Source organism: Halichoeres trimaculatus, unplaced genomic scaffold (genome assembly GCF_033239565.1).
Source record: "Halichoeres trimaculatus isolate MK-OKI-2021-1 unplaced genomic scaffold, fHalTri1.1 fHalTri1_scaffold_15, whole genome shotgun sequence".
NCBI lineage: Eukaryota > Metazoa > Chordata > Actinopteri > Labriformes > Labridae > Halichoeres > Halichoeres trimaculatus.
Genome location: NW_027437193.1, coordinates 34187866 through 34202111, shown reverse-complemented (window position 1 = coordinate 34202111; position 14246 = coordinate 34187866). Strand labels below are relative to the sequence as shown.

At 40.1% G+C, this 14246-nt stretch overlaps 1 protein-coding gene across 1 annotated transcript; it reads left to right on the top strand.

Annotated features, from left to right (window-relative positions):
- The first annotated feature begins 12566 nt into the window (after nucleotides 1-12566).
- Nucleotides 12567-13880, top strand: ptf1a (pancreas associated transcription factor 1a). The gene is made up of 2 exons (XM_074689329.1): nucleotides 12567-13259; nucleotides 13413-13880. The coding sequence occupies exons 1-2, from the start codon at nucleotides 12650-12652 to the stop codon at nucleotides 13613-13615; spliced, it is 813 nt and encodes a 270-aa protein (XP_074545430.1). The 5' UTR covers nucleotides 12567-12649; the 3' UTR covers nucleotides 13616-13880.
- The last annotated feature ends 366 nt before the right edge of the window (nucleotides 13881-14246 follow it).

Here is a 14246-nt window from a genome sequence, read left to right as displayed (position 1 = left end):
TGATTTTTTTTTTTTAATTTGAAATTGTATTTTACCTATGAAAATTCAACTCTTTTTATACTTTAAATTCAAAAACTCAGAATTCAATTTCAATTCACAAAAGGCAGATTCAGTTTTACAATTCAATTTCACTTTAATTCAAAAAGTTGAATTAAAGTATAAAAAGAGTTGAATTTTCATAGGCAAAATACAAATTCAAATTCAATTCAAAAAAATAATTCAATTTAAAAAGTAAATTCAATTTCAAAACATTAATTTTCAATACACATTATTCTTTTCAAATTCAATATTTTAATTCAGTATTCAGTTTCTGATGGCACAAATATAACCCCATACACTACACTTTGCCTGTGAAAGGCTCCAAATCTGTAGCCAGACTCTTCTCCTCTGTTGTTCCCAGATGGTGAATGAATTACCTAACACTATATGATCCACAGAGTCCCTCTCTACTTTAAGAGATTTCTAAAGACTCATCTGTTCAGGGAACACTTAAGCACTTAATCTTGAACCTTCTCCTCTTTGTCCTCAGGGGTAGAATGAGTCTGAAGGTCTCAGACCCGACTCTTAGTGAATATTCAGCACTAATTACTGAATGTTGTTGAAGGTTGAACTATATTGTTACAATTAGTTGTGATTAGTTGGCTACATTATTATACATTCCAAGAAAAAATGGCAGTGGCAGCCTTGTGACCTGCTGGCAGCTGTGGAGGAGAGGGATAGCAATAACAGCTCCCCCCAAAAAATATTTTTATTTTTATGTGTTCAAGAAAATCAACTGAAGGAAACTTAAACATTTAAAAAAAAATAAAGGAAAAGAAAAGAGAAACTTTGCATTTTAAAAACAGCTGGTTCTGTTATCAGGGATTTATGTGAGAACTGTCAGAGCCTCATATGGAGTCAGATTTCCAGCTGTATGCTTGTATTTGCACTTTCTGTCCACCAGGGGGTGCTGCAGTCTTTCAATTCAAAATGAAGCTGGGGAATGGACCTGTTGAACCCCCATTTTAGCTCATTGCCTCTAGGCAACACATCCATTTTTGGTCTTTTACACTCACCTTTTACACGTTACTAAAGTTCAGACTCACACTGCAGGCTCTGGTCCACTGGAGTGAACTTTTTGAGCCTTCTTCACAGAGCAAAGGCTCAGATCCTCCACACATTTTTCCCACGATGGAAAGTCGATCTCCTGAAAGCCACAGAAGTGAACTCTTTTCATTAAATAGTAAATATTTAGTGTAAAGCTGGATAAAATATGTTGAGACACTTTGACCCATTCATTCCAATGGGGTGTTCCTCAACAGTAGGTGTTTCCTGCAGGCAACGTTCACACATGCAATCTTATTAACGAGGGAGTTTTTTTGTTTTTGTTTTTCAATTTTTGAAAAAAGGAAGACCTTATTTTTTTTGTTTTGTATTTTGTTTTTTGTTTTTTGTTTTTCTAACTAGCATCACTGTGTGCACCATAGGCGGTTAAGGGAGGAAACCCTGTGGGCTTCTTACTGCTCCTGTGATAAAAACAGAGAGAAGGGGAGAAAGAGAGGAAAACAAAATAATAAGAGTCAACAGATGAACCTCTGACCACAGATCAGAACATACTAAAAAAAAGCTCAACTTCATGTGTTAAACCTCCTCTGAGGAGTTTCTAAGTGATTCCGAACAAGTCTCCTTTCTAGATTTATGTCTGATCATAATCCACACTACGAAGGGAGATTATCAGCACCAGGTTATTCCTAAATGCTACTTCTTAGCTTCCTGATCATGTTGAGCAGGACTGGATTGATTTACAGCACGTCTAAGTCTCTATGACAACACCATACTGACTGATGAAGTTTGGTAGAGAGAAGAGAGATCTGTGTTTTTCTCTGCTGAAAACAATTTCTGTGATTCATTTTGTAGTGATGGTGGACACTGGAGCCTAACTGTCAGACAGAAAAAAGACAGAAGAGCAGAAGAAAGAGAAACAGGAGAGAGATAGAGCACAAGCTGAAACACAAGCTAAAGACTAACACAGTGGCTAATGTGTTTGTACTAATGTTGACTCCAACCCACAGTCAGCAGTTATTCTGCAGCGGTCTGTTCAAACTTGAGAGTCTATCAATAAAATGAAGAGTGAGGTTACGTTAGCTCTGCTTGGTGAGGTTGGAGTTGGTAGATGAGCTCTGGTAGGACAGAACCAGGATTCACTAACATTACACGTTACAGACACGTCTCAGAGCACCGGGCTATGAGTAGAGATAAATTCAATTCAATTTGATAATTTGTTGTTATTGACACAAGGAACAACAAAATTACATTTAGAGCATCAAACACTCAGTGGCATGGCTATCATGTAATCACAAGTGCATTGGGATGTAAACAAAATAATGAGGTCGGCAATAGACATATAAACACAACGACACAACAAAAGGTAGAGTATTCATGAGTGGAAATCAGAACAGTAGCATGGTATAGATGGTTGTTTACTGCAACAATGCAAGTCCAGTTCACAGTTATGGTTATGGTTAAAAGTAAGAAAATATAACTTGAGTGGTAGCTGAAACAAACTGATTATAATGACAGTTGAAGTCGTAGTGATAGTGTAGCATAGAAGATACAGTTATTATCCTATGACTGGAAACACACTCATTTAAATGTAGACGTCTTTACAGTAAGAGACTAAAAAAATACAAAACATACAAAACAATAGAATAATCATGGACACCCCCTGTTTGGCTACATGTATTACCCATAACCCATAATTCTGTGTTAAAGTCCAAACCTAGTGCAAGTCTGCAGGGCTGGGTCTCGGACACAGGTATAGAAGTTTGAGACTTGTTTATTATAAAGCCAATAAATTTGAGTGTTTTCTCAGATTTGACCACAGGGTGGCAGCAGAACACCTAGAGTTACATCGACTTTATCTTAACACCAGAGTTTCACTTTGTCCTCTAGAGGGAGCCTTACCTCCTTCTAACAGGATCACATTTATTCTGAAAGACCATCCTGAGTGATGTGATCGTTGATCCAAGAGGCTTTACTGGGATTAAACATACACTGACATTTCCCTGTAGTTTCTTTAGTTATAACAATACATGATTTAATCTCAGAAACAAAACATTTTGAGTTAATGGAGACATCTAAATGATTGGAGTGAAACAATGAAGTGTAATCTTCTAACCAAAACAAGTTGTCTCCAGATTGGCTGATGACTTGAACACAATTATTCTTGATTTTTGTTTTAAAGGAGGAAAAGAGCAAGGAAATTTAAAATTAGCTTTTTAACTTTAGCTTTAAAACAACAACTTGTGGATACAGATAGGAATATTCATCAGTTAATCTCTTCATGACAAGCTTTCACAGTCCTGTGGTACAGAGTGACCACGACAGGCAGCCCAAGTTTGACCTTGAAGCTCATCACATAGCATCTGATAATGAGGGAACTGTTATTATTTCTGTATTCATTCATTTTTTCCAATCAGAAATTATGATGGCTGTGGTGTCAACCCCTTGATGCCTGTTGTCACAAATCTGCGACATACCCTGCCAGGTCTCGAAGCAGCTGAGATGACCTTTGTATCCCACTAATGCTGGATGATTCATCTTCTACTCAGACCAAGGATCCTATCAAATACAGGTCCCAAAATAATGGTCAGAGAGTGAATTTATTGTATCTCCAAACATCATGTAACTGCATTATAACTATTGTATGTGCCATATTCAAATCTCCCCTCAGTTTAGCATCTGTAAGAATAAAAAACCCACAGAAACAATATTTTGATAAAGTTGTGAACTCATTCAGGCAGTAAGGGGTTAAAGTGACGGGGGGACCTTGGCGGGTCGTGTACCTGTGTACCTGTGTCCCTGTGTTTTTGTAAGGAGGCTTCATGGAAAGCAGATGGTGATTCCTCCCTGTTGTTTTTAGAGACTTTCTCAGCTTCATGATTTCCTGTAAGGATTCAAACTGTGAGACAGAAGATTTGATTGAACCAGCAGAGAAATCAACATTTGTTTTGGTTTGGGAAGAAGCACCAAACCTGAGGTAAGATCTTTATTTATCTCTTTTCTTTCTGTAGTTTGTCTTTGTTATTATTTATTTATCAGCTCGCGGCCTTGAATGATGACCCCTGACTGCTGCTTATGCTCCCAAATGGTGGCGCTCTCTGCCTCTGGGGTCAAGGCAGCTCAGAACTCTCTGTGTTTTAATAGGAAAACTTAAAACCTTTTGATCTGACGTTCAGTTCAAAATGATTTACGGTTGAGTCAAAGTTTTTGTATATTTAATTTCTGGTATTTATTTTGCTCTCTTCCAGTCTGGCTGGTTTGAATTGATTTTACTGAGTCCATGCACTAAATTTATTTCATTTAAATTTATTTTGGTTAGATTCTCAGTTGTGTAATTATCCAAGTTCTTGTTCATCTCATCAAAGACTAAAAAAGAACTAATTTCACCCTGTGGATTCATCAGTGTAAAGCAGATCATACCTGTTATTCAGGTCTTCTGAGAGATGTTTTGGTGTTTTCTGGATGTGTTCCTGGACAGAGGGTGAAGTTAAAGCTTACAAAAGTGTTGTTTTCTTCCTACCAAAAAAGTTTTCTCAAAGTTTTCGGACTTTGTGAATTAATTTCTCAGTTAAAGAGTTACACAAACTTTTGTTTCATCAGATTTTCTTGCTTTAATTGGATGATTGGATCAAGGCTTGCAGAAAGAATGTCCTCAGCTCAAATTGAGTTTTTTTTTATTTATTTATTATTATTATTATTTCCAGGAAATTCTGGCTCAGAAATTTGGGAAATTTTCAGGTATTTTGTTTTTCTTTTAATGAACTTGAATGATTTTTTCAAAAAGGATTGTGGTTGAAAAAAATGAATGATGCAATTTCAGCTGTGTAGTATGAATCTCATCTGCAAACAGTTCAAGTAAGTAACCAGCACACAGCATGTCCACTGAGACCACTTCTCTGGATTTGGAGTCCTGTCAAGGTGAGTTGTCATGATGAAGGAAATGTATCTGATGGCACGGTTTAACTTAAACAGTAGAATAGAATAGAATAGAATAGAATAGAATAGAATAGAATAGAATAGAATGCACTTAATCCCATTAATCCCCAAAGGAACATTCAGAATCACAGCTGCAAAACAAGAAAGTGTCAGAGACTATGACAGTTTGTCCATCATTGTCCAGTCAGCCAGCCTCCACCTCCACAGGGTCCAGGACTGAGCTTCTTCAGCAGTCTATTCAGTCTCTGTCTCCTGGATCCTGTCTGCTCACAACAGGTGAAGATCTTCCAATGTGGCGTTGGTCGTGTCGTGTCCGGTGTTAGCGCCATAAGCCATGTCTGTGCATAGCATCTTTAGCTAGATAAGCACGGCTAGCTTGTCCATTTTTTTCCATGGATAGATCATACGTTCTTCATGGCAACAAATGGAAGGACAGAACCATGCCATCTCTTCTTATCTCACACTGCAGCACCAGCACGTTGTCCTCGCCTCCCCCTGCTCAACTCACACAGAACACCAGTCCCAGCACTGGTTAGCACTGACATGCTACAGCCGGTGCTAACAGATGAAATCTTTTGTGGAAGCAATGTAACCATGGTTACATGTCAGGCCTCCAAACACACACACACACACACACACACACACACACACACACACACACACACACACACACACACACACACACACACACACACACACACACACACACAGGAAAACAATGTGTAAACACCACTGCAGGAGCAACCAGTTTGGTGTCAATGGCCAAGAAATGAGACATGGAAAACAATGACAGATTCTACTTTCAAAGACAAAAAAACAACAAAAGTAATGGAGGTTACTCAGTAAATCAAGTGATGGACATATTCAAGTTCAACTAACATCCCTCATCAAAACGTGTTTAATATTCAGAGGCGACCTACAACAAATGTTTATGCCCGTACTCATGACCGTAACAGTCAGTTAGGAAATTTTTCATGATGATTAATTTATGCCTTTGAAGAATGCATATCTGCTTATAAAAAACAAATTTATCAATATTTGAAAATGTGTATGAACAGGCAAAAACTAATGACTGAAAATCCCCTGAATATCTCAGTTTATTCACCTTTCCAACCCTAAAAATTCCCAGGATTTTGCAGCCTGAGGTGTCAGTACTGAAACAAGGAGTCTATTTTTTTTTCACAGATTTATTAAGTATGCCTCATATTTTGTTGTTACCTGGGCAGTTTTTTTAGTTTACATGATGTGACCTGGACAGGATTCATGATAAAAACTCAAGAGGGGCCGAGAAAGGTGGACCCAGGCCCCCTAACTGACCCCACTGTCCTTTTAGAAGCTGATAAAGCCAGACTTGACCCGAAAAGTGTAAAGGTTAATTTTTTTATGAGCTTGTATCCTGCTCTCTGTTTGCTCAAAGGACTCTCCCCAGACACCAACCCCACCCCGTACCTTTTTCAGAAAAGCAGACAAACAGTTGAGCTGAGTTGTCCTCACAGGACGCTCAGAAATCTCTCTTAATCTGCCCCAATCCTCCCTGAGACTGTCAACAGCCCCCGGGCAGAGCTGGACTCTCTCCTGTCCCCTCACATATTAGCCGAGCTTTAAGTCTGAGACCACCAGATTAACGCCCAAATCAATTAGAGCCAGGAGCAGACAAGTCAATTACTCCCCAGCCCCCGCCACACCCACACCCACACCCACCCAGGGAGGACCCTCAAGGACTTTTTGAGGATTACACGTATACTTCAGGGGTGTCAGGCTCCACAGCTTGTCGGGGACAGGAAGTGGACAGACTGTTTGGGACTCTTCACAGAGATGGTGTTTGTGTTTATCTCGGGGTGAAATAATCAGAATAATGGCTCTGAATACCATGATGGCCTCGATGGGTCTGAGCAGAAAAGGAGAGACAACATCCCCCCACACACACACACACACCCCACCCCAGAAAAGGGGGGGGGGGGGGGGGGGGGTCCATGCTGGGAATAAAAACTGATTTTTGGTTCATTTTCTGTGTAAAACAAATCTTCAACTGTCTGAGATCTAAAAACGTCCTCCATCATTTACTTTTCCTCCACATGACTCAGAATGAAGTGACGCCTCTATCATGCCCTATGAAAGCAAACAAGACCATCAGCAACAAGACTGTTATCAGATCAAAGGCCTTATCGCTGTGGCTGGGTATCAGAACCAGAACCAGAATCAGAAATACTTTATTAATCCCAGGGGCAAATTTAGTGTCACCATAGTTTATCTCATAAACACAGCAGTTGAAAATAAAATAGAAATAAAGAAATAAAATAAGTGCAAAATAGAAAATAAAAAATTAGTACCAACACAATAAAAAATCAAAATAGAATTAATTCGAGTAAATAAAAATCAAACTGAACTATTTACATTGTGAATTTGAACAGATGCATTGTGTGTGTGTGACAGATATTGCAGATATTGGACAATGTATTGACCAATTTGTACATTCTTGATTGATTTATTTATTCATGCATTCATTCATTCACTCATTTATTTATTTATATTTGTTGGATTTACAGGAACAGTGCATATTGATTTACCTGTTTGTAGACATGCCAGCATTAGCCAACAGGCTAGTGTCCATCTGTAGTCCCTGACCAGATGTTAGAATAAGCTCCATAAAAAGAACCACATAAAATTAAACAAACACCCTGCAATTAAACATAACCAGAAACAGCTCAGAGAGACAAGTAACCATAGACATCAAATACATGCCAGATAACCTCCACAAAGTCAGAGGCTTTAAACCTGTGGTCCACAAACCAGCAGCTGATGTCACTGCAGATACACCCACAGCCTTAAATTCCCTGATCATGGGATGAATACAGGATTATCTCATCTTATCTCATCTCATCTTCAGTAATGCCTGGACGTTTGTCATTAACACCTGTAATCCACGGACAAATCCTAAAAACCAGACCAAGGAGGCAACAGCCTTTAAACAACATGAGCTGGACTTATCCAACACAAGCGTTCAAAGAGCCGGGGCCATAGATTCACTTAAATCCAAGAACTTGATGTGTTTGTTCTATAAGTGGAAATAAACGTCTTTGAAGTGTCATTAAAACTTGTGCAACATTAGCTGAAAATGATTTTCCAACACACTGTTGACACTCATTTTAACCAAAACTAGCTCATAGACATGCTTTTTTTTCTGAATTCTTCATCATAACAAACTGTTTGTCTGTGTTTAAACTGCTGCTAGTCTGATCAAACCCTTTAAGGGCTCCTCCCTCATGATGCTCAATTCATGCTAAAGGTCCTCAGTAAAGTGGAGATAAAACTGAGACCGTAAAGACCAAAGAGGCTTTAAACACAGGTCATAAAAAGTGAGGGCTACATGTATACACATCAAGTCAAACTGTTAAATTACTTTTCACTCAATCCCATTAATTAGTCTGCCTCATCTAGATGGATAATCCCTCATAGCCAGAGATTACAAGGATTACTGATGGACCACAGTGAGTGAGGATTAGCTCCAGATCTAATTCCAAACACTGATGTGCTGTAGTTCACTTTCTGGATATCCTTTTTCCTCCTGGTTTCTGATGTCCACGGCTTCATCTGAAGATACCCACTCTGCTCCTGGTCACAGAGAGGCTGGTAGCAGGTGGCGATGCTATCAGTGGGTTATCTGAAATGAACTCGAATTATGTGAAATCAACACCTGTTCTAACCCCTCCTTCACATCTCCCAAACACACTATTTTCTGTAGGTGCAATAAAATATATATAAATATTAAAAAAAAAAAAAAAAAAAAAAAACAATGTGGCCTGTCTTGAATCAGACTGCATCACACAACATGAAGTGGACCAAACCAGCTGTTGAACAGAGGTCTAAAATCTGCACAGAGGACAAAGCGAACTGAGGACTATGAAGGAAAACTGGCCTTATCATCATTTCAGCGTCACCTCTCTCAATCTCACCTGAAATATGACAGGAAAAACTTTTTCATCACACACTTTTTTCTCAACATTCATAAAGTTTCATTCAAATATTTTCATGATTTAATGTTCTGGACACAATTTATTGAAATGGAAAGTATATATTAGGAGAATTATTGTATTTGAGCTTTAGATTTAAAGATAAACAAAGAAGGAAGAAAAAAAAATCCTTCTCGTGAAATTAAACGTGCCCATGTTTCTACTCAAACTACTGTGGAAAAAAATACTGAACACACCTACGGGGTGTTTTTATTCAATGTACAAAGATATCTGACCTCTGGACGACGAGATCCATAAAACCTCATCATACCCAAGGAAACCTGACCACGTGATCCAAGGGATGTTTTTTTTTTTTGTTTGTTTTTATGAATGAATGAATCATAATCACACTAAACACCAATAGGTTTCACATGTTCTTGTTGTATTCAACTATAAACACCGACTCAAAACATTTTTGGTTTGTTTGTTTCTTTTATTTATTTTTATTTATTTATTCATTTTTTACCTTTTTTGAGAAAATTGTTTAAATTAGACTGAGGACTAAAAGTGAAACATTAAATGACCCTCATAATGCAAGGCTACGTAGTGAAAGACTAAAAAATGTTTTTAAATGTTTTGTTTGTTTCACCCGAGGAAAAAAAATGTTTTCCATTTTTTGTGCAGATTGAATCATTTATCTTTTTTTCCATTTGTATTTTTCTACATTCAGTCGTTTAGTTGCGTGGGTAAAATCAAATAAAACTGCAGAGCTTTGTGAATTTAATTTATCATGGTCGGCCGAACGAAAAGAAAAAAAAAAGAAAGAAAAAACAATGTTGCTCTCCCAGCAAGCAGGTGTGTGAGTGTGTGTGAATGTTGCGTGTGTGTGCCTCTCTGTGTACCGTGGTGACCGGCGAGGCTGGTGTTAATGCACCGTCAAGCCTGCTGCATGCTGCAGACCGAGGGGCAGCATGGGAACAGAAACACTTGCTCCACGAGCGCAGGTCGGTCCGCTCAGAAAGACAGCACGTTCATCAATGAGACGCCGTGGAGCGCGCGGTCACGGCGCATTTAAAACCTGCACGGCTGAAATGATCATCTGGTTTCCAGCAGGGGGAGGGGTGGGACACACACTTTCCTAACACGGTCATGCAGCACCAGACTAGAAAAGTCTGACCCGGGAAGGTCCCGTTCAACATTTTCATCATAGCACGTCAGACCTGAAAGGCCGGGAGGAGCGCGCCCCACGCGGTCAGACTAACCCCGGTCCGCCTGGGCACTGAGGGTGTGAAGCGAACAGACAAAAAAGAAACTGTTTCCCACGTTATACACGACTGTATGCGACACGTTAAAGCTAATTTTTGGGAAATGTTGAAACACGGTTTCTACGGACAGAGCAGGGACAGTGGGAAGTTTCAGAAACGTTTTAGATATTATTTACATTGTTTAAAAAATAATAAAATATCAGGATCGGCAAATCATGCAGGAGAAATAATGTTTATTCTTCATCTTTATTCCAGTCTTTTTTTTTTTACTGTGAACGCCAACAAAACCCTGAGCCAGCAACGCAGTGAAAAAGACATTTTTTTCTTATTTTCTTATTTCTAGACCCGATATAATTATTATTATTATCTTGCAACAAAAGTGTAAGAGGTACTCTTGATATCGACAGACTGATCTGTGAGTAGTCTACCTCAAACCGAGACATTGTTCAGTTTTACAATCCTCAATTAAAACCATGTCCTCAAGGTAGTGACTATTTATTTATTTATTGTAATTAAAAAAATCATCATCATCATAATCTTATAATAATAATAATAATAATAATAATAATAATAATAATAATAATAATAATAATAATAATAACAACAACAACAACAACAACAACAACAACAATAAATAATAATAATAATAACGTTGATTTATTGCCATCGCTGCGCTGTGGTGAATGCAGTGCAGTGTTTGAGGTGCAGTCGTGCAGGGAACACTCAGTCGTTGGTGGTGTGTTCAGCACCTGGTTGGTACCGGAGTGTGTGTGCATTGTGTTCTCTTTAATGCACGCGGACCCTCAGCGACAGCTTTATTATGTTGACAGCCACACAAGCGTCATTTATATCCCAACATGTTGCCTTGCCTGGCGATGTGGACGCAAATGGCCTTCTTCCCACGGCCACGGACCGAGTTGCAGCTTTCTGTCACACTACTGCTATCCGCGCTCCCGGTGCGCGTGCACAAAGCCATCTCCTGCAAAAAAAAAAAAAAAAAGGTTTTGTCGCCAGAACAAAGTACGTCCTTTGACTGAATGGTCTGAATAGATGCGTACTTACAGAGCCAGACCGGTGGGCAGTCTATTTGGTGTACCGAGGAGCGCTAATATGTCGCGTGAGGTGTCAGAGAGGCGCGCGCTCCCAGGGCCACCACTGAGCTTTTATTTATCAACCAGTTCTCCCAGTCAAAACCGCACTGGCTGGCACAAGTGGTGCATCGGACACTCTACTGGTGCAGCTATTAGACCTGAATGACAGCAGAGCTGCCCACTTACAGCTAAATAAATGAGGGAGCTGAGGGGTCCTGTAGACCACCTGTGATCCTCCAAGTCGGAGAAGAGCAGCCCCTCAGAGAGACAAACTCTGCTTTAATCCTCCTTCAATTTCAGCATCAGTGACTGGACCTTCATCTGAAAAAGACACAGTTCGACTTTCAAAAAAGAGCAACGGTTGTTGTGTCTTTGTTCTCAATGAAGTGTGATAGGCTTTATGCAGCCGGACTACAGTGTTTGGGGCCCAATAATAATAATAATAATAATAATAATAATAATAATAATAATAATAATAATAATAATAATAATAATAATAATACAGGTTGAAATCATCGCCATTGATGAAAACTTGATTTATGTTAGTTGCTGTAGAGATTATTCAGTATTTCAACATTCAATAACCTGTTCAGAGGATCTGATTTATGGGTCTACGCAGCTTAAGTTTTGTCCATTCACACTAAGATCAACTGGTAAAGGGGGAAATTAACTGTAAGGAAATTAAAACCAAACGGGTCTTTTCTAGAGGGCTGCGCATCAAGACAGACTCCTGAGCTCTTATAGAAGTTATAATGGAGGTCAGACTTGTAGAAGAACGAAATTAGATCTTTATTTAAAGAAAAGAAGAGAAAAAGAAGAGAAAAGAAAAGAAAAGAAAAGAAGAGAAGAGAAGAGAAGAGAAGAGAAGAGAAGAGAAAAAAGAAAGAAAGAAAAGAAAAGAAAAGAAAAGAAGAGAAGAGAAGAGAAGAGAAGAGAAGAGAAGAGAAGAGAAGAGAAGAGAAGAGAAAAAAAGAAAGAAAGAAAAGAAGATAAAAGAAAAGAAAAGAAAAGAAAAGAAAAGAAAAGAAAAGAAAAGAAAAGAAAAGAAAAGAAAAGAAAAGAAAAGAAAAGAACTGCACGGTTGGTGTCAGTGTAAAGTTGGGTCTTTAGTTGCTTGGGGCGGAGGCTAGGGGCGTGGCGCTTCGGGGATTATCTCGAGGTGCGCCTTGCGGACCGAACTGTGATTGGTTGGCTCTCCGGGCATACGGCACGCGACTATGGATGTCGCTATAAAGCACCCTCGCGTGCCGTCTGAAGTAAAACTAACTGTTGGTTGTAAGCAGTGGACATAGAGCTTCAGAAAGAAGAAGCATCTTTATCACAGCAGCAGCAACAACAGCGACAGGAGGAGGGCGCAGACTCAGAGATGGACAGCGTGCTGGACCCCTTCTCCGGACTCGACTCCTTCTCCTCCCCTCCTTATTTCGACGACGATGAGTTTTTCACCGATCAGTCCTCGAGGGACGGGCATTTTGACACTGATGACTTTCTGGATGATGATGTCGACTTCCTCACGAGCCATTTTCAAGACTACTACAGCAAAGACGGCAGCGGCAGAGCGGCTGCGCACGACGGAGACTATGACATCGGCAACTTGTCATTCTCCTCGTCTTCTTCCACCTTCTCGTACGGCTGCGCGGACAGCAACCCCGACCTGTCCCCTCGCCACGGCGGGCCCCTCCTGAAGCGCAGGAGGAGGATGAGGTCGGACATGGAGATGCAGCAGCTGCGGCAGGCGGCCAACGTCAGGGAGCGGCGGAGGATGCAGTCCATCAATGACGCGTTCGAGGGGCTGCGCTCCCACATCCCGACCCTGCCCTATGAGAAAAGACTCTCCAAAGTGGACACTCTACGGCTCGCCATCGGGTACATCAACTTCCTGGCAGAGCTCGTGCAGTCTGATCTGCCCATCAGAAACTCCAGCAGCGAGACGCAGGCGCAGCCCAAGAAGGTCATCATCTGCCACAGAGGAACACGTAAGTCCATTTCAGAGATACTCCTCCACATTAAGGAGCTGACAGGTGGGGAGGGGCTCTTTCACCTGCAGACCTGTCACGTGCGCTGGTTCAGACTGACGCACGCGGATGATGAAAACTCATTTCAACACCTTGTTCGTTTTTCTCCCGCAGGCTCTCCCTCCCCCAGCGACCCGGATTACGGCCTTCCACCCTTGGCCGGTCACTCTCTGTCCTGGTCGGATGAGAAGCAGCTCAGGGAGCAGAATATCATCCGCACCGCCAAAGTCTGGACACCGGAAGACCCCCGAAAACTGCTCAACAAACCGAGCCTCACAGACATCGAAAACGAACCTCCTTACGGCCTGGTGGCCTGAACGGACCCTCCTGTGTCTGACTGTTCTGTTAAAAATGCACACTGTGTTTGTGAAAAATAAGGAGCGGGCTCTGATCATGCGCACAAAGGGCGCGTGATATTTCTGTGGGCACCATGTGAGCTGACTGAAAAGTTTTCAATGTTGTTTTCAATGTTGTAAATAGTTTTATCACGTTGATAAATTTATTTTGGTAATTCAGACAAATGACAATCATTTATTTATTTATTTTTTCATGGGTAATAATTTATTTTGTATTTAATTTCAATGAAAGAGAAAAATACTGTTTTGAAACGATTTATATTTATACTCTGAAAATAAAAGCACTTATTGATTAAAAAATCCTCATCGTTTGTTTTAATTTGATCAAATATGAATATGCTATAAAAATGTAAAGTGAGCACGTTAGATAATGTTAGCATGGTAATACCTTTAACTTGATGCTAATAATCCCGGGAAATAATCATGATCAGATGATCATTTCTGGGTGAAAACATTTGGATCAAAGCTTTCCAACCTGACACACATTTAGTGAACTGCTCACATGAATGATACATGCCAGCCAGCGGAAGCAGATCTGCACAAGATAGATCAGACACACGCCTGTGAGAGCACCAATCAAATAACTTCCAAC